Consider the following 19,028-nt stretch of genomic DNA (forward strand, 5'->3'; position numbering starts at 1 on the left):
TAAGCAAACGGGGACGTGAAGCCTCAGGAACCTGACCTGCGCTTGCACACCACGGTTTGTCGGGCACCTTAGTGACCTGTGCCCCAGCTGCCCGCGTGTCACTCTCACCTCCAGCGGGGAAAGGTTCAGCGTGTGACTCCAAGATCAGCCAAAGCCTTCGGAGCCTGGCACACGCCAGGAAGCGCCGGCTCCCAGGAGAACCAGAGCCTCTGGGGACAGGCACTGCAGTGAGCAGTGGCCACATGGGATCTTGAGTACATTGAAAAGGTTGAAAGCCTCTTTGTTAAAAAGACAATTCCGTTACTTTCCCCCAAAAGACCAATTTTACATTTAAAAATGCCACTTTCACGAATTTCTGCAAATTTCATTGACTTCAATTTAAACTCATTTCCTCTTGGGCTGTGATAGGTGAGGATGAAATCTGCCTGGTCAGGAACCTTCTTCTGTTCCTTTCTTCTTTAAAAAGCAAATTCCACAGACTCCAGAAGGATCTCAACATCATGTGTTATTTAAGAGAAAACAGAGAGATGAATGAGGTTTTTCTTTTTTTTTCTGAAGGTCATTGAAGATAAAAGATGCTGCTGAACAATGAATATAAGGCAATGCTGTTCCTTACCCCTTCCAGGGTGGCAGAGATGAGAATCAGCCATCTCAGCCACCATCACGTGTCCACCTGGGCCACAGCTCTCCAGTAGCTGGCAAAGCTGTTCCCTGTGATGTGGGGAGCGGGTTCCCTGAGAGGGTACAGGCTGGCAGCTCCCATCCGCCCTGGCCAGCGCCTGCCATGTGCCTGCCCCACTCTGTCCTCTCCCGGTGCCTGCTCTGTGTAGCACCTTGCTTTGTGAGAATGTGCACAGCAACGGCACTGGCTGTTTCTGTGGTGTCTGGAGAAGAGAGGCCTCAGGGCTTAAGGAAGCATTTTAGCAAGAATCCAGAAACCCCAAGGCCCCCACTGAGCAAGGCTCCCAAACTTCCAGCGAGAACAGAAGAGGCACTGCCCTGGCCCCAGGCTCCCAGACCTGCCTATTTCACCTGTAAGTGGAGTCCCCAAAGCCTCTAATCCTAAGCATAGTTTCCACCATCAGTGGCAGGGCGCAGACCCCTGACACACAGCATTAGTTGTTTGGGTGTTGATAGTAATGAGTGAAGTCCTATAAATACAGTATCCTATAAAAACAGTATCACTGACGAAATCAAGGGTGGAGAGGTGTGGTCCCTAGGCTGCAGGTGGGATGGGTGCGCTGTTAACTTGCTTTCCGGCATCAGCGCTCCCACCCTTATGCTCAGAGTTGTAAAGTGATCACGGATTCAGAAGCCTTTGGGAGTAAAACCCTAAATGGTGCTGAGATTAAATTCTCACTCCACGAAAGTCTCCTTCTGTCTCTGGGCTATGTCCCCTCTCTGGGCCTGGGTCCCTCCCTGCATGTGTTGCGGGGCTCACCTTCTCCCTCATCTGTGCCTGTCCCCGTGCCTGCTAGTGCTGGGCACCTGGGTGCTGCTCCAGCATCTCTGCGCATGGCCCTGCTCTGCCAGCTCCTGCAACGCCATCCCCAACCCCAGGAAGGTGCGGGGTGACTCGCACCTCTCAGAATGAGGCCTTCGCACATCACAAGCCAGGAAGGTGTTAGAAACCTGGTCCTGACTGCAGCTGGCCTCGGTCATTTCAGGATGGTCAGGGCCCTGTTTCTGGAGCAGGTCTTGGGCCCCAGGGCCCCTGCTTTTGTGCCCCCAACATCTTCCAGGGGAAAGAGCAGAAGCTTTGAAAGCAGACTTAGGAGCTATTGTCCTCGGGCAAATCACTCAGCCAAACTGGGGCTCTGGGGATTTATTTACAAAATGTGGACAATAATATCCTAAGAATTAGAAATTACAGAAATAAAGTGAACAGCACACGGAGTGAGCTCGTGGGCGTAACACCACCAAGGGGCAAGCAGGGATTGGAAGGCACCCCCAAGTTCAACAGGCTTTCTGTTCTACCTCAGAGACTCCTGGTCCACGAATTATGACTGTTTCCCCATTCTAAGCATGAACACTACCAGAAGGTTTTCAAAGCCTGGAAAATCACCAGCTGCCTCTAAACTACAGTTTGAATTCCAGGAGACGCTGGCACCTCAGAAAGCCTAGCTGTAAAGGTGGTAAGACAAGTGACCTAACAGCCAAGACACACCGGCACCCCATACCCTTCCTCCTGGGCAGGAGATGAACCCTGCCATTCACCCCTGGGATCCATGACGGGGTTAGGACCATGACATTCTAAGGGGTGATCTCTTGTCAGAGAGAATAAATCCACAAAGCTGTAACTCAGATCTCTGCCCAAGTTCTCCACATCAGAGAATGGTAGTTACTAGAATGTTTGCTCTTGTTCCTAGAAATATATTTGCGCACGCGCGTGCGCACACACACACACGTGTACACACAAGCAGATATCAAGTTAGCCCTGGGAGAATAAATAGGAAAACAAAAGGAGAAACAGTGGGCAGGAGGCTCTCTTCATCTGCCTCCAGGAACCAGACCCACTGAACCTTCTAGTCCCCTATGTCCTCCATGGCCTCATGGCCCCTATCTCGAATCTTCTATATTCTAAACACCACGATTTTGTGTTCAGGGGATACCAAAAAACAAGGTGATTTCAGCAGCCCCCTTATCTAACTACAGGGCATTGTTCCCAGGTGCAAAACCTCATCTCCAAGTTCTAGATCAAACTCTTAGGACTTCTTCTGGCCCTGGACCAATGGACACTGTGATTCCTACTGGAATAGCTGAGTGCCGCAGATGGCTTTGATACAGCTACGTGACACAGGTTCAACCGCTACATGCTGCAGTGTGTTACAGATGACAAAAGCCAACTGAAGAGATCCTGTTCCAAAGGCATGCAAGCTACGCGCAAGAAGTCAAACTAGTCGGGGTAAAAACCAGAATTTCAGAATAATTCTGAATTTTGCAGTTCACTCTCTCACTTAGGGACTCAAAATTCTTAAGCCTTCAAGGATCAAAATGCAGAGGTGATGTCTGCCTCTTAGCCAAGGAGGCAGCAGAGCGTGGAATGAAGAAATATGGATGGGAGTGAAATCCAAATCTAATTACAGTTGTGTGGCTCTGAGCCGAATATTAAGCTCTATATGACTTAGCTTTTAAAAAATGGAGTGTGGCACATCATCTATTCATGTTGCTGTAAGGATTAAATAAATGAATCGCATGTAAAATGGCTGGCAGGTAGCAATTGTCAAGTACCTCCTATGATTGCCCATAAGAAGCTGTTAAGCCTGACTCCAAGCCAGAATAAAAAGCAGTTTATTAGGACCATTTCATCAAGTAGAAACTCTGCTGATTTTTCTGCAAGTTCTGAACCACCAGGAGCAAAAGGACAAGTGGTGGGGCTGAACCAGAGAAATGTGTGAAGCAGGGACGAATGTACTTCCGACTTACCCCTAAGAGCCCAAAGCGTTCGGACAGGCTCCAGCCACAGAGAAAGTCAATTTCAAACTTGTGGTTGAGAACCACGATGGCATTTTCCTTCCCATACTTGGGGTAGGCGCGCGGGTCCGTGAAGATGGTGCATTCCGTGCCCGACCACCACTCCAGCAGCATCACCAGCTCTGGAACAAACCACAACAGACAGACGTTTACTACACACAGCCTTGTCCTGGGAGCCCTACTGAGAGCAGGGCTCTGCCCTCCCAGCTAGGGGAGAAAGCAACTTCTAGGGGCAAAGTTCTGCATCATTGCAGCATAGACCTTGGTCCTTGAAAGGGTTCAGAGTAGAAGGAAAAACGAGAAAGACTTCACAACATTCTCCAGGGAAGAAGAGGAGGATGCCTGGAGAAGGTAAATGACTTACATTCCTTGATTAAGTACCTTGGGGGAAAATACATCAGAAAGCCAGAATCCGTCAAGAATTCATGCCCTTGTGTTTACAGAACTCTGAAAGGCAGCGTGAGATGAGGCACAGAATTCTTAATATGCTGGAAAATCACTAATTGGGATACTTATAAACTCCATCAAAGAATATTAAATACCCAACTTTCCTCTCCCATTTCTGACACTTGAGGGCAGGGAAAGAATGGAGAACGGTAGATCCAGCCGCAGGAGCCCAGCACCTGCAGGGCAGAGGGAGTGAGAGTCAGCCCACCACAGGTCTGAAGAGAACTGTCAAAATAGTCTTTGTAGGAGCTTGTGAAAAGAAACAGATTCTGTTTTCAGGCAATGACGACCACTTGCAGCTTCTTCTTCAGTGATGCCTCCCATCCCGGGGACCTATTCTCAATCTGGCAGGCTCAGCAAAAGCCATCCATGGTAGAAATTTTCCAGAAAAACAGCTGAATGTGAGTGACGGACTTCAAAATGGGCTCTTACAGTTGATGGTGTTCAGTAGGGGGTGGGCGCCTGCGTGCTCTGCGAGGGTTGTGCCTCCTCCCTGTTTTTTTTATTTTTATTTTTTGAGACGGGGTCTTGCCCTAGGCTGGAGTGTAGTAGTGTGATCACGGCTCACTGCAGCCTCAGCCTCCCAGGCTCAAGTGATCCACCTACCTCAGCCTCCTGAGTAGCTGGGACTACAGGTGTGCTCCACCAGGCCCAGCTAATTTTTTTTTTTTTTTTGTACTTTTTGTAGAGATGCAGTTTTGCCATGCTACCTACTGGGTAGACTCCTGGGTTCAAGCAATCCTCCCACCTCAGCCTCCCAAAGTGCTGGGATTACAGGCGTGAGCCACCGTGCTGGGCCATGTGCCCCCCTTTTTAAATCACCAGTTAGTGAAACACATGTAGCAGAGGACCCATTCCCTCCCCACCCCATCCCCACCCTACAGGCAGGTGCATTTGGCTTTGACTCCAACGGTAAGCCTAGTATCGTAGCTCAAGTGGCTGTCATCGGAAACTTTTCTCCTCCAGGTTGGAGGCTGGAGGCTTGATGTGGAACACCAGAGCCCTCTAGAAGGCATCACAGTCCAGTTTTTATGCAGTGAGCACTGTGGGACTTTGGACAAATTAACCTCATAACACCACAGTGTCTTAACCTTTGGAATGGGGTTGCCCCAAAGCGTTTTGTGAGCATAAAGTGCATAACACATAGTGTGTGCTCAGTGTAGAGCACATTGTAAGTTCCCAGCAAACTGAAGCTCTCAGTCTCCTTAAAAATGAATAAAACTACTCCCCTTCCTTCTCCAGAAGTGAACAATAAAAAGTGTCTACCTATTTCTAGGAACTGAGAAAATATCAAGCTCTCATTCAGTTGTTCCACCAGGCCACGGCATTGGTGGAACCAGAAGCACAAGTCAAGGAACAGTGACGCGTCCCGGGAGTCGGTTGTGGCGGCAGGAGTGGGGAGGGGGGGCTAGGGTAACAATATGCAGCCTGGCAGGGCAGCCTGACAAAGGGATGGAGGGACAATTTGTTACCATGGGGTACAAAGATGGCTGTAGCGCTGGGCTGAGTTTTTCTAAGTGCAAGGATGGGAAGGATCAATCTATTCCATTACTGGCCAAGGAACACAGACAAGTGCCAAAGCACAACTCCACAGGGAGTCAGGCAGACAAAGCTGATGCTTCCAAGAGACTCCCATTTCCTACGTGTCACAGGCCAAATGCCTCTCTGTGGGACTCCTTCCTGCCAAGGCCACTCTCACCACCCCCTACCCCACTCACATGTTCCCCAGCACCCTCCACAGCCCTACCACAGCTGTAACTACAGCATGAGGCTATCTCCCCTACTACAGAGCACAGGCACCACGAGACAGCAACTGTACTGTTTGGTCCGCCCTGACCTTAGCCTCGACTCCAAGACTCAGCAAGTGCCTGGCACATGGATGCTTTCGACAAATGCCGCGTGATTACCTAATGCGCGCAAGCACTCTGTGAGGTTCAGGAGATGACCAAACATTCAGATCAGATCCTGGCCCCCCTCCAGCTTACTGTCCAGGGAAAAGACAGCTACATAACCACAAAACAACGTGACAGGGAAAGGAGAAAGGCCTGCTAATAGGATGGCTGCTGAATATTGTCCTCATGGATTTGGGAGGCAGACACATCCAGGCTCCCATCCTGGTGGAGCCACTTACTACCCGTGAGACTTCAGGCATGCTTCTCAGCGTCCCCCTTCTCTGTAAAATAGGGACAGGTAAACGCCGTTAGAGAAGCTGTGGATATTAAATAAAAGCATGAACTCAAGGCACCTAGCACGACACTGGGCATAGTAGGCAATCCATAAATGGATAGCTTTGTAATTACTATTATATGCATGATAATTTTATCACACACAAAGGCTCTGTGACCACTGAAGGGGAGAGGAAGGGTGGGGAAGAGACAGAGGCAGATGGAGAGAAACCCAGTGTAAGAGCATCGCAGAGACTTTTGGGTTCCCAGAGTAAAGAGTTATGATTTATGATTTCATTCTAAAGGCAATATAAAAACCACTGGAGCACACACACCAACATCCAATTTAAATAGACACACACCAACATCCAATTTGCATTTGAAAAAAAAAATCACTCTGACTGAAACAGGAACAGACTGGAACAGGGAGGCCAGCTAGTGGGGTGACTACATCAGCACAGTGAGAGGGGACAGTGCTGGGACCAGGTGGGGGAAGACCAAATTTCCCACTCATCTCAGTAGGCTGTTCACTAGACAACTAAACTCTGAACCTCATTGGATAGAAGAGTTTTATTTCCCTTCTTTCTTTTTTCCTTTCTTTTTTTTGAGCTGGTGTGTCACTCTGTCACCCAGGCTTGAGTGCAGTGGCCCAATCATACACAGCTCACCGCAGCCTCAACCTCCTGGGCTCAAGCAATCCTTCCACCTTGGCCTCCCAAAGTGCTGGGATTACAGGCATGAGCCACCACGCCTGGCCCATGTATTTTTTTTTTTTAATCAAATGATTTCACTTTTTTTTTTTTAATTCACAGAAACACATTTATACAGTCACATTGTAAAATGATTCAAACAACCCAGAAGGATGTACAAGAAAATATAAAATTCCTCTAAATAGCTTTGGGATGTGTTGATTAAGCTGGCCTGGACTACATTTCCCAGACTTCCCTTTCTTGGATATTTCTGGTTAGGGGCCACCACAAGAGACACTCTTGGGAGGTTTGGAAGGTGGAAAGGAAATAGCACCGTTCTGTAGGTCATGCATGTTTTTACTGATCTGCTGATTCATGTCTTCAGTGCAAAGCAGCAGCTAGGCCTGCTACTTCTCCTCCTTCCCCTGGATCCCCCACCAGCTTCTCTGAATCCCAGGCCAGGTGCTTGTGTTTTGCTCTGTGATGAAGATCCCAGCTTCTGCAGGACATCCACACCATCAATGCCAGATGCAAAAGAACTGATGCAAGTTTTAGCCCATTCTCATGGGGCTCCGCTCGTGCTTGGTGTTCCAACATCTTGATCTCTCCCACTTTCTATCCATCGCCCCTTCCTGACTGCCTGCCCTGTGGACTGCAAGCTCCAGTACCACATGCAGATAAAACTGCCCTACAGAGACTGCTAAACAAGCCCTTACAGCTGAATAAGGCCAGTGAGATGATGTCCACATTATCTCCCAGTGGTTTTGCTTCTCTTATTGAACCCTGACTGAGAGGCGCTTCCTCTTTACCTCCCCGCCCTCCCTCCCTTCTCCAAGGTTAACCATTATGAACAGTTTGGAAAATAGTCTTATAGTTTTTTTTTCCCTAGGCATTTATACACATGTGCGTGCACGTGCGCGCGCACACACACACATACTCAAAAAAGCTTTGCCTTTAGTTGAATGGCTTACCAGCTGATGTTTTAGTTGGATGTTCTTATGTAAATATACTGCACACAACTTACAAATATCTCCATGAATTTGGGTTTCATTTCCTCTCCTGTGCGGTTGCTTTCAATGCCATCAGCCAGAGCCTTGTCTCTACAGCCACACAACCAGCTCCACCTGGCAGCCGCTTCTCGTGCTGAAGAGCCCTACAGGAACTGCTTCCATTTGAGGTGGGAGGTCTGTCACTCAAATTAGACGCCTCTTTTTACCATCATGCATCAAATGCCGGGGCTTTCTAACTGCTCAGGGCTCAGGGCATGCAGCATTTCAAGCACGTTCAGCCTGTCCTTCCACTTTCACCATCAGTTCAGTGGCTGCGGATCTTGGAATTCTCTGCCTTGTTCTCTTTGCACAAGATTCTGTCCCTGTACGCTCACTCCATGGAAAGGGCAGTGTCACTTTCTTTTTGTTTGTTTGTTTTTTTTTGAGATGGAGTCTCGCTCTGTTGCCCAGGCTGGAGTGTAGTGGCCAGATCTTGGCTCACTGCAAGCTCTGCCTCCCGGGTTTACGCCATTCTCCTGCCTCAGCCTCCCGAGTAGCTGGGACTACAGGTGCCCGCCACCTCGCCCAGCTAGTTTTTTGTATTTTTTAGTAGAGACGGGGTTTCACCGTGTTAGCCCAGATGGTCTTGATCTCCTGACCTCATGATCCGCTCATCTCGGCCTCCCAAAGTGCTGGGATTATAGGCTTGAGCCACCGCGCCCAGCCAGTGTCACTTTCTTTCAAAGGACATATTATTTAGAACCTCCAATTTAACTTGGAAAGTTACCAATGGGTACCTGGGCAATCCATCCTGACCAGGAGCTATGAGCAGGTGCTGCACAGCAGAGAGGACTGTAAGAAAGCAGGACTTTCTGTTGTTTAGTTAAGGGAAAATGACTTGTTGAGAGCTTCAGGTTGCAATCCTGTAACTAGCGTTACAAAGCCAGAAGCCCTACCAGGGCAAATCTAAGAGAAGCAAAGATATTTGCTCTTTGTCTTAGTCCATTTTATGCTGCTGTAACAGAATAGTTGAGACTGGGTAATTTATAAAGAACAGAGATTTATTTCTTATAGTTCTGGAGGCTGGGAAGTCCAAGGTCAAGAGGGCTGCATCTGGCATGGTCCTTCTTGCTGTGTCATCCCATAGGGGAAGGCAGAAGGCAGAAGGGCAAGCAAGCATGTACTCAAGTGAGAGAAATAAGGGAAAGGAACTGAACTCATCCTCTTAGCAGGAACTCACTCTCTGAATAACTGACCCACTCCCGCAATAACGGCATTAACAAGGGCAAAGCCCTCATGACCTAATCACCTCTTAAACGCCCCTCATCTCAACACTGTTTCATTGGGAATTAAGTTTCTGGCTGGGCATGGTGGCTCACTCCTGTAATCCCAGCACTTTGGAAGCCGAGACGGGTGGATCACAAGGTCAGGAGATCGAGACCATCCTGGCTGACACGGTGAAACCCCGTCTCTACTTTAAAAAATACAAAAAACTAGCCCGGGCGAGGTGGCGGCGCCTGTAGTCCCAGCTACTCGGGAGGCTGAGGCAGGAGAATGGCGTGAACCCGGGAGGCGGAGCTTGCAGTGAGCTGAGATCCGGCCACTGCACTCCAGCCTGGGTGGCAAGCGAGACTCCGTCTCAAAAAAAAAAAAAAAAAAAAAAGTTTCTGGCTGGGCATGGTGGCTCACTCCTGTAATCCCAGCACTTTGGAAGGCCAAGGTGGGCGGATCACGAGGTCAGAAGATCGAGACTATCTTGGTTAACACAGTGAAATCCCGTCTCTATTAAAAAAAAAAAAAATTAGCCGGGCGTGGTGGCGGGCGCCTTTAGTCCCAGCTACACAGGAGGCTGAGGCAGGAGAATGGCGTGAAACCGGGAGGCAGAGCTTGCAGTGAGCCAAGATCGCGCCATTGCACTCCAGCCTGGGCGACACAGCAAGACTCTGTCTCAAAAACAAAAAACAAACAAACAAAAAACAAAAGATTCCAACACATGAACTCTGGGGAACACATTCAGAACACAGCAACCCGAAACATTTACCTTCTTGTCTAGGCATCCAAACTAACACACATTAAAGAACCAGAAAAAGCAACCAAGGCTTTAACATAATAAGAATTGGAGCCATTTGGTAGTTAATTGAAACATAGTATATCTGGGAATGAAAACAATGCATCAAATCACAATAAAAGCAGGAGAAGAGGAAAGAGGGAAGGGCTTATGACCTCCTACAGAAAAGCCCAGAAGCTGTAAATGACGCGCACTAAGAGGAACCCTCTGTGGGAGAAGCGCGAGGAGGAAGGACATGGTCAGCAGAGATCCCAGGATCTGGAGATTCTGGGTCTTGCCCTTTAGAGTGAGTGAAATGCGTGGCCCAACCACGGACACGTCCACTCAGGGCAGTGATCTCCACAACTGCCAAGCACAGGGGGCACTCCATCCAGGTCTGGGATACACACAGACTATGGGACTGACTGCAGTGTGTAGAGGGCACCCCAAGGTGCACACACTGCAGGGAATCCCAGGGAGCCAGGGCCATCAAGGAAGCCTGTCCCTAGCCAGGACGGCCACCTGGGAAAGGCCAGCTGGACAGAAAGGCCACAGGACAGAAAGGGAAGCCTGCCACCTGCAGACATGCAGCCAGGGCTTCTTCAATATCTATGGCAATTTTTGAAACTTTTGTCATATTTTTATTATTTTTATTGTTTTTTATTATTATTATACTTTAAGTTCTAGGGTACATGTGCACAACATGCAGGTTTGTTACATACGTATAGATGTGCCATATTGGTGTGCTGCACCCATCAACTCATCATTTACATTAGGTATATCTCCTAACGCTATCCCTCCCCGCTCCCCACTCCCCCCACCCTATGACAGGCCCCGATGTGTGATGTTCCCCACCCTGTGTCCAAGTGATCTCATTGTTCAATTCCCACCTATGAGTGAGAACATGAGGTGTTTGGTTTTCTGTCCTTGCGACAGTTTGCTCAGAATGATGGTTTACAGCTTCATCCACACACCTACAAAGGAGATGAACTCATCCTTTTTCATAGCTGCATAGTATTCCATGGTGTATAGGTGCCACATTTTCTTAATCCATTCTGTCACTGATGGACATTTGGGTTGGTTCCAAGTCTTTGCTATTGTGAATAGTGCTGCAATAAATATATGTGTGCATGTGTCTTTATAGCGGCATGATTTTTAATCCTTTGGGTATATACCCAGTAATGGGATGGCGGGGTCAAATGGTATTTCTAGTTCTAGATCCTTGAGGAATTGCCACACTGTCTTCCACAATGGTTGAACTAGTTTACAGTCCCACCAACAGTGTAAAAGTGTTCCTATTTCTCCGCATCCTCTCCAGCACCTGTTGTTTCCTGACTTTTTCATGATTGCCATTCTAACTGGTGTGAGATGGTATCTCATTGTGGTTTTGATTTGCATTTCTCTGATGGCCAGTGATGATGAGCATTTTTTCATGTGTCTATTGGCTGCATAAATGTCTTCTTTTGAGAAGTGTGTATTCAAATCCTTTGCCCACTTTTTGATGTGGTGGTTTGATTTTTTCTTGTATATTTGTTTAAGTTCTTTGTAGATTCTGGATATTAGCCCCTTGTCAGATGGGTAGATTGTAAAATTTTTCTCCTATTCTGCAGGTTGCCTGTTTACTCTGATGGTAGTTTCTTGTGCTGTGCAGAAGTTCTTTAGTTTAATTAGATCCCATTTGTCAATTTTGGCTTTTGTTGCCATTGCTTTTGGTGTTTTAGTCATGAAGTCCTTGCCCATGCCTATGTCCTGAATGGTATTGCCTAGGTTTTCTTCTAGGGTTTTTATGGTTTTAGGTCTAACATTTAAGTCTTTAATACATCTTGAATTAATTTTTGTATAAGGTGTAAGGAAGGGATCCAGTTTCACCTTTCTACATATGGCTAGCCAGTTTTCCCAGCACCATTTATTAAATAGGGAATCCTTTCCCCATTTCTTGTTTTTGTCAGCTTTGTCAAAGATCAGATGGTTGTAGATGTGTGGTATTATTTCTGAGGGCTCTGTTCTGTTCCATTGGTCTATATCTCTGTTTTGGTACCAGTACTATGCTGTTTTGGTTACTGTAGCCTTGTAGTATAGTTTGAAGTCAGGTAGCATGATGCCTCCAGCTTTGTTCTTTTGGCTTAGGATTGTCTTGGCAATGTGGGCTCTTTTTTGGTTCCATATGAACTTTAAAGTAGTTTTTTCCAATTCCGTGAAGAAAGTCATTGGTAGCTTGATGGGGATGGCATTGAATCTAAATTACCTTGGGCAGTATGGCCATTTTCATGGTATTGATTCTTCCTATCCATGAGCATGGAATGTTCTTCCATTTGTTTGTGTCCTCTTTTATTTCGTTGAGCAGTGGTTTGTAGTTCTCCTTGAAGAGGTCCTTCACATCCCTTGTAAGTTGGATTCCTAGGTATTTCATTCTCTTTGAAGCAATTGTTCACTCATGATTTAGGAGTTCCTTCATGATTTGGCTCTCTGTTTGTCTGTTATTGGTGTATAGGAATGCTTGTGATTTTTGCACATTGATTTTGTATCCTGAGACTTTGCTGAAGTTGTTTATTAGCTTAAGGAGGTTTCGGGCTGAGATGATGGGGTTTTCTAAATATACAATCATGTCATCTGCAAACAGGGACAATTTGACTTCTTCTTTTCCTAACTGAATATGCTTTATTTCTTTCTCTTGCCTGATTGCCCTGGCCAGAACTTCCAACACTATCTTGAATAGGAGTGGTGAGAGACGGCATCCTTGTCTTGTGCCAGTTTTCAAAGGGAATGCTTCCAGTTTTTGCCCATTCAGTATGATATTGGCTGTGGGTTTGTCATAAATAAATAACTCTTATTAGTTTGATATACATCCCATCAATACCTAGTTTATTGAGAGTTTTTAGCATGAATGCTGTTGACTTTTGTCGAAGGCCTTTTCTGCATCTATTGAGATGATCATGTGGTTTTTGTCTTTGGTTCTGTTTATATGCTGGATTACATTTATTGATTTGAACATGTTGAACCAGTCTTGCATCCCAGGGATGAAGCCAACTTGATCGTGGTGGATAAGCTTTTTGATTGCTGCTGGATTTGGTTTGCCAGTATTTTATTTAGGATTTTTGCATTGATATTCAAGGATATTGGTCTAAAATTCTCTTTTTTTGTTTTGTCTCTGCCAGGCTTTGGTATCACGGTGATGCTGGCCACATAAAATGAGTTAGGGAGGATTCTCTCTTTTTCTATTTATTGTAATAGTTTCAGAAGGAATGGTACCAGCTCCTCTTTGTACCTCTGGTAGAATTCGGCTATGAATCTGTCTGGTCCTGGACTTTTTTTGGTTGGTAGACCATTAATTATTGCCTCAATTTCAGAGCCTGTTATTGGTCTATTCAGGGATTCATCTTCTTCCTGGTTTAGTCTTGGGAGGGTGTATGTGTCCAGGAATTTATTCATTTCTTCTAGATTTTCTAGTTTATTTGCATAGAGGTATTTATAGTATTCTCTGGTGGTAGTTTGCATTTCTGTGGGATCAGTGGTGAGATCCCTTTTATCATTTTTTATTGCGTCTGTTTGATTCTTCTCTCCTTCCTTCTTTATTAGTCTTGCTAGCAGTCTATCAATTTTGTTGATCTTTTCAAAAAAACCAGCTCTTGGATTCACTGATTTTTTGAAGGGTTTTTTGTGTCTCTATCCCCTTCAGTTCTGCTCTGATCTTAGTTATTTCTTGCCTTCTGCTAGCCTCTGAATGTGTTTGCTCTTGCTTCTCTAGTTCTTTTAATTGTGATGTTTGGGTGTCAGTTTTAGATCTTTCCTGCTTTCTCTTGTGGGCATTTAGCGCTATAAATTTCCCTTTACACACTGCTTCAAATGTGTCCAGAGATTCTGGTATGTTGTGTCTTTGTTCTCATTGGTTTCAAAGAACATCTTTATTTCTGTCTTCATTTTGTTATGTACCCAGTAGTCATTCAGGACTGGGTACATGAAAACTGAAAAACCTTCTTTTTACTCTTTTTTTCTCTGAACTTTTCTTCTCACTTCATTTCATTCATTTGATCTTCAATCACTGATACCCTTTCTTCCACTTGATCGAATCGGCTACTGAAGCTTGTGCATGCGTCATATAGTTCTCGTGCCATGGTTTTCAGCTCCATCAGGTCATTTAAGGTCTTTTCTATGCTGTTTATTCCAGTCAGCCATTCGTCTAATCTTTTTTCAAGGTTTTTAGCTTCCTTGCGATGGGTTTGAGCATCCTCCTTTAGCTCGAGAAGTTTGTTATTGCCAATCATCTGAAGACTTCTTCTCTCAACTCGTCAAAGTTATTCTCCGTCCAGCTTTGTTCCATTGCTGGTGAAGAGCTGTGTTCCTTTGGAGGAGAAGAGGTGCTCTGATTTTTAGAATTTTCAGCTTTTCTAATCTGGTTTCTCCCCATCTTTGTGGTTTTACCTACTTTTGGGCTTTGATGATGGTGATGTACAGATGGGGTTTGGTGTGGATGTCCTTTCTGTTTGTTAGTTTTCCTTCTAACAGTCAGGACCCTCGGCTGCAGGTCTGTTGGAGTCTGCTGGAGGTCCCCTCCAGTCCCTGTTTGCCTGGGTATCACCAGTGGAGGCTGCAGAACAGCAAATATTGCAGAACAGCAAATGTTGCTGCCTGATCCTTCCTCTGAAAGCTTCATCTCAGAGGGGCACCCGCCTGTATGAGGTGTTAGATGGTCCCTATTGGGAGGTGGCTTCCAGTTAGGCTACTCAGGGGTCAGGGACCCACTTGAGGAGGCAGTGTGTCCATTCTCAGATCTCAAACTCCATGCTGGGAGAACCACTACTCTCTTCAAAGCTGTCAGACAGGGACGTTTAAGTCTGCAGAAGTTTCTGCTGCCTTTTGTTCAGCTATGCCCTGCCCCAGAGGTGGAGTCTACACAGGCAGGCAGGCCTCCTTGAGCCATGGTGGGCTCCACCCAGTTCGAGCTTCTAGGCCGCTTTGTTTACCTACTCAAGCCTCAGCAATGGTGGACGCCCCTACCCCAGCCTCACTGCCACCTTGCAGTTTGATCTCAGACTGCTGTGCTCCCAGTGAGCAAGGCTCAGTGGGCGTGGGACCCTCTGAGCCCAGCACGGGATACAATCTCCTGGTGTGCCATTTGCTAAGACCATTGGAAAAGTGCAGTATTAGGGTGGGAGTGTCCTAATTTTCCAGGTACCATCTATTACGGCTTCCCTTGGCTAGGAAAGGGAATTCCCCGGCCCCTTGCACTTCCCAGGTGAGGTGATGCCCCGCCCTGCTTCGGCTCACACTTGCACGGGCTGTACCCACTGTCTGACAAGCCCCAGTGAGATGAACCTGGTACCTCAGTTGGAAATGCAGAAATCACTCGTCTTCTGCATCACTCATGCTGGCATCTGTAGACTGGAGCTGTTCCTAGTCAGCCATCTTGCCATGGTTGATCACTTTTGTCACATTTTTAAAATTTTAGTTTGCCAAATTTTGCAGATGTTATTTTGACTGTGCTGCTCCCTGAGGGCTCAGTGAATGCTGTCTCTCTACAAAGCAGTCACACTCGGATTTTGCTCTTCCAGCCACATCTGGCTCTTACCAGTTGCTGCTGCCTATTCTACAAACCCCACCTGGAAACCTCACAGAGCTGGTGCCCAGTTCCTCAGGGTGATGACCAGAGAGGGTGCAAAGCACAGTAGGTGACCTCTGCGAAGTCCCAAATCATTGCCTGCTATTTAACCACTGCCTGCTATTTAACCATTGCCTGCTACTTCAGGGGCCGACTGAAGAACAAAACTCAGCGGGCCATAAAAAGGTATATTCAGAGGCACAGATTTGGTTTTATTATATTTGCTATTGTGCTGTTCAGCTTAAGAGGCTACTAATAGGAAAAAGAAGTGGATAGACAAAAAGAAAGTGACATTAAGGAAGAGAAGCCCCTGCTGTCCTATCTGTAAAGATGGCAGAGGAAAATGATGGCATAATGTTTACTGAGTTCGTTTCCAACTGCGTGGGTTGTAGCCCACGCCCCCAGAATTAGGACGTGGGTGGCTGGGAGCCAAATCCAGACACAAGGGCCCAGCACCACTCTCTAAGGTTGCTGAAGACACTAAAAGCCATGATTATACAAAAGACAATTGCGGTGCAGGGGGCTAGAGAAGGGAAAAAGGAAGATCAGAGTATACGATCACACCTTGACCTCAGGCAGAGCTGTGGTCAGTTCCTTACATAGGACATAAAGATTAAAATGCCCACCTCAATGGTTTGGTGTGAAGAGCAGATGCTAAAATATTTAAAGCACTGAATATGCGCCCTGCATCAGCCAGTACATTTTTCTTTTCCTGATTTCTACTACATTTGACCTTTGAACAACATGGGTTCATACTTCATTGGTCCACTTATACACAGATTTTCTTCTGCCTCTGCCACCCCCGAGACAGCAAGACCAACCCCTCTTCCGGGCCTCCTCAGTCTACTCAACATGAAGACAAGGATGAAGACCTCTGTGACGATCCACTTCCACTTAGGAATAGTACATACATTTTCTCTTTTTGATGATTTGTTTAATCATGTTTTCTTTTCTCTAGCTTACTTTGGAAGAATACCGGATATAACACATATACAAAATACGTGTTAATCAACTGTGTATTATTGGTAATAACCATCAGCTATAGGCTATTAGTCAACTGTAGGCTATTAGTAGTTAAGTTTTAGGGAGCCAAAAGTTACATGTGGCTATTTGACTCCAAAACAAAATAATTTAAAATCAGAGAAAGACGGGAAAGAAATTAAGAAGCATGCCCTGAATCCACTTCTAGGCAGCCCTGAATCTGCTGTTCCCAAAGCCCTCCTTGTTCTCAGCCTCTACGCCTCTCTAAGCAGTGGCAAGACCTGGCTGCATTCTGGTCAGGATTCCAGGGGTCCCTATCTCCCTGGAGACCCCAAAAATATTTCAAGCCTCCAGGCAAGCTCCTCCCTGACGCAGGTAGAGAGGGGTCTTAGGCTTCCCTTCCCCACCATTCCCCAAGGCTCCTGCTCCCTCCTCGCTCCACCAGGTGGGCCCAGCTCCTCTCTGCAGCCCATTCCAGAAGTGCCATGGAGAATTCTACTAAAACAGGGAGGCAAAGACCCTGTAGGAAAGACCTCACAATCCAAACGCCGCTAATGGAAGCCCTGAGGAGTACAGAGTTCATTGTTCAAGCACACGCCAACTGTCAGAACCTCCCACAGCTGCAGATATGGGCGCCGTGTTACACAAGAAAATGGCCTTATGATCATTAACTCTGTCCAACTTTAACAATTATATAATTACATAGGTGACTGCTATGAAATATAGTATGTATAATTATATATTTATAATAACCTTTTATCATTTAGCTTTTAACGGATAATAATTTAGGTTAAAAATTAAAGCTCTCATCCTTAGAAGCATCCAAAATGCCGAAGCGAAGCTGCTAAGTTTCTGGCGCCTGAATGTGGTGTCATTCTTCCCTGTAGCGGTGCTGGAGGGCCGGCTCTCTCCCCTGGCATCACAAGGGGGCTAGGAGACAGGACGGTGCCTTCACACTCACAACACCCTCACCTGGAGGTCGGTCGTCAAGTTACAGGGTACCCACCAGACCCTCTCTGTGCCTGATAAATAAAGCCAAAACAGACTTGGTTTTATTATATTTGCTATTGTGCTGTTCAGCTTAAGAGGTTACTAATAGGACAAAGAAGTAGATACACAGAAAGAAAGGGGAGTTAAGGAAGAGAGGCCTCTGCTGTCCTATCTGTAAAGATGGAGGAGGAAAATAATGGCACCCTCTCCAGCCATCATCCTGAGGAACTGGGCATCAGCTCTGCGAGAGGGTCTGGTTTTTCTTAATAAAAATTAATAAAAACACAAAGCGAAACTATTAGCACAGAATAAAGAGAAAGGCGCCACCCAGCTCCAGCCCGAGAGTTCTAGACGCAGGTGTGAAGTGGGTCCCAGCAACGCCGTGAAGGGGAACAGTGCTCAACAGCCCAGTGCTTCTCTTGTGTCCTGGTGCTCAACGCAGCCTGGGATTGCTAAGGGAGACGGGCTGCCTGCTGCTCCATCGCCTGCAGGTTCTGTTGTGGTGCCAAACAGTCCCTTTGTGCACTAGGCAGCTAGCTCCAAGCTGTACCACACTTACACTTCCTCCCTTGTCCCCACTCTGTCCCCTCTTCTAAGCCTCCCCATCCCTCCAGGCTCAGTTCACACCCATACTTCCAGGAAACCTCCCCTGGGCGTCAGGCCATGGAGACATGGTGGGGGTAGGGGGCGGGCTTCCTAACTGCCCAACACTAAGTGAGCTTGGCTCCTGTGGGCATTTGTTGGTATTTTATTTTTATTTTTAACTTTTTAAGACAGTCTCGCTCTGGTGCCCAGGCTGGAGTGCAGTGGCGCGATCACGGCTCACTGCAATCTCCGCAACCAGATTTCAGCACCTTCTGTGACACCAAACTGGGAGCCCAGCTGTGCCTGCCCCATCCCAGAATCTCTCAAGCGTCTGCTCTTCCCACTCACACGTCCACACCATCAGATGGCGCTCAGGCTAGAAGCGCAGGGTCGAAGAAGGCCAAGCTATTGAAAGCCATCAGGATTATATTAGAGGGTGATTTTGCCCCCTAGTGGACAAAAACTGGTTCTTGGAGGGGGTATGGGGTGGACAAAAATCTTACTCTTTTACGTGTAAAGCACAGATATGTCCACAGCACATGAATGATAGTCTCTCTGCAGTATTAAAGCATCATGGGAGATGATTAGGGGAAAAAAGTGTCTGAAAAGGCTCCTTAGAGGGGAAATAATAAGAACATTTGAGTAGCACCGCAACCCATCTTTGACCCAGACCTGTCTGCTCTGAACAGGCAGCAGGGCAATGCAGATTCTTGACGACACCAGTGCTCAGCAGAGCCCAGCCCCTCGCCCCAGCACGTCATCCCAGCCTCTCACCCTATCCCCTCACCCCAGCCCTGCATCCCAGCCTCTCATCCTATCCCCTCACCCCAGCCCTGCATCCCAGCCTCTCATCCTATCCCCTCACCCCAGCCCTGCATCCCAGCCTCTCACCCTATCCCCTCACCCCAGCCCTGCATCCCAGCCTCTCGTCCTATCCCCTCACCCCAGCCCTGCATCCCAGCCTCTCACCCTATCCCCTCACCCCAGCCCTGCATCCCAGCCTCTCACCCTATCCCCTCACCCCAGTCCCTCGAGGTGCCCATTTCCATGCCGCATGTGCCCCCA

At 47.1% G+C, this 19,028-nt stretch overlaps 1 protein-coding gene across 2 annotated transcripts in view; it reads right to left on the minus strand.

The window, feature by feature from the left end:
• AGPAT4 (1-acylglycerol-3-phosphate O-acyltransferase 4) overlaps positions 1 to 19,028 on the minus strand; it is a 139,107-nt gene that overhangs the window by 27,124 nt on the left and 92,955 nt on the right. For both annotated transcript variants that reach the window (XM_050786835.1, XM_050786836.1), the window contains one exon: positions 3,427 to 3,596. In XM_050786835.1, coding sequence (XP_050642792.1) covers positions 3,427 to 3,596 — 170 coding nt within the window. The remainder of the gene's footprint in view (positions 1 to 3,426; positions 3,597 to 19,028) is intronic.

This window comes from Macaca thibetana, chromosome 4 (genome assembly GCF_024542745.1).
Source record: "Macaca thibetana thibetana isolate TM-01 chromosome 4, ASM2454274v1, whole genome shotgun sequence".
Classification (NCBI taxonomy): Eukaryota; Metazoa; Chordata; class Mammalia; order Primates; family Cercopithecidae; genus Macaca; species Macaca thibetana.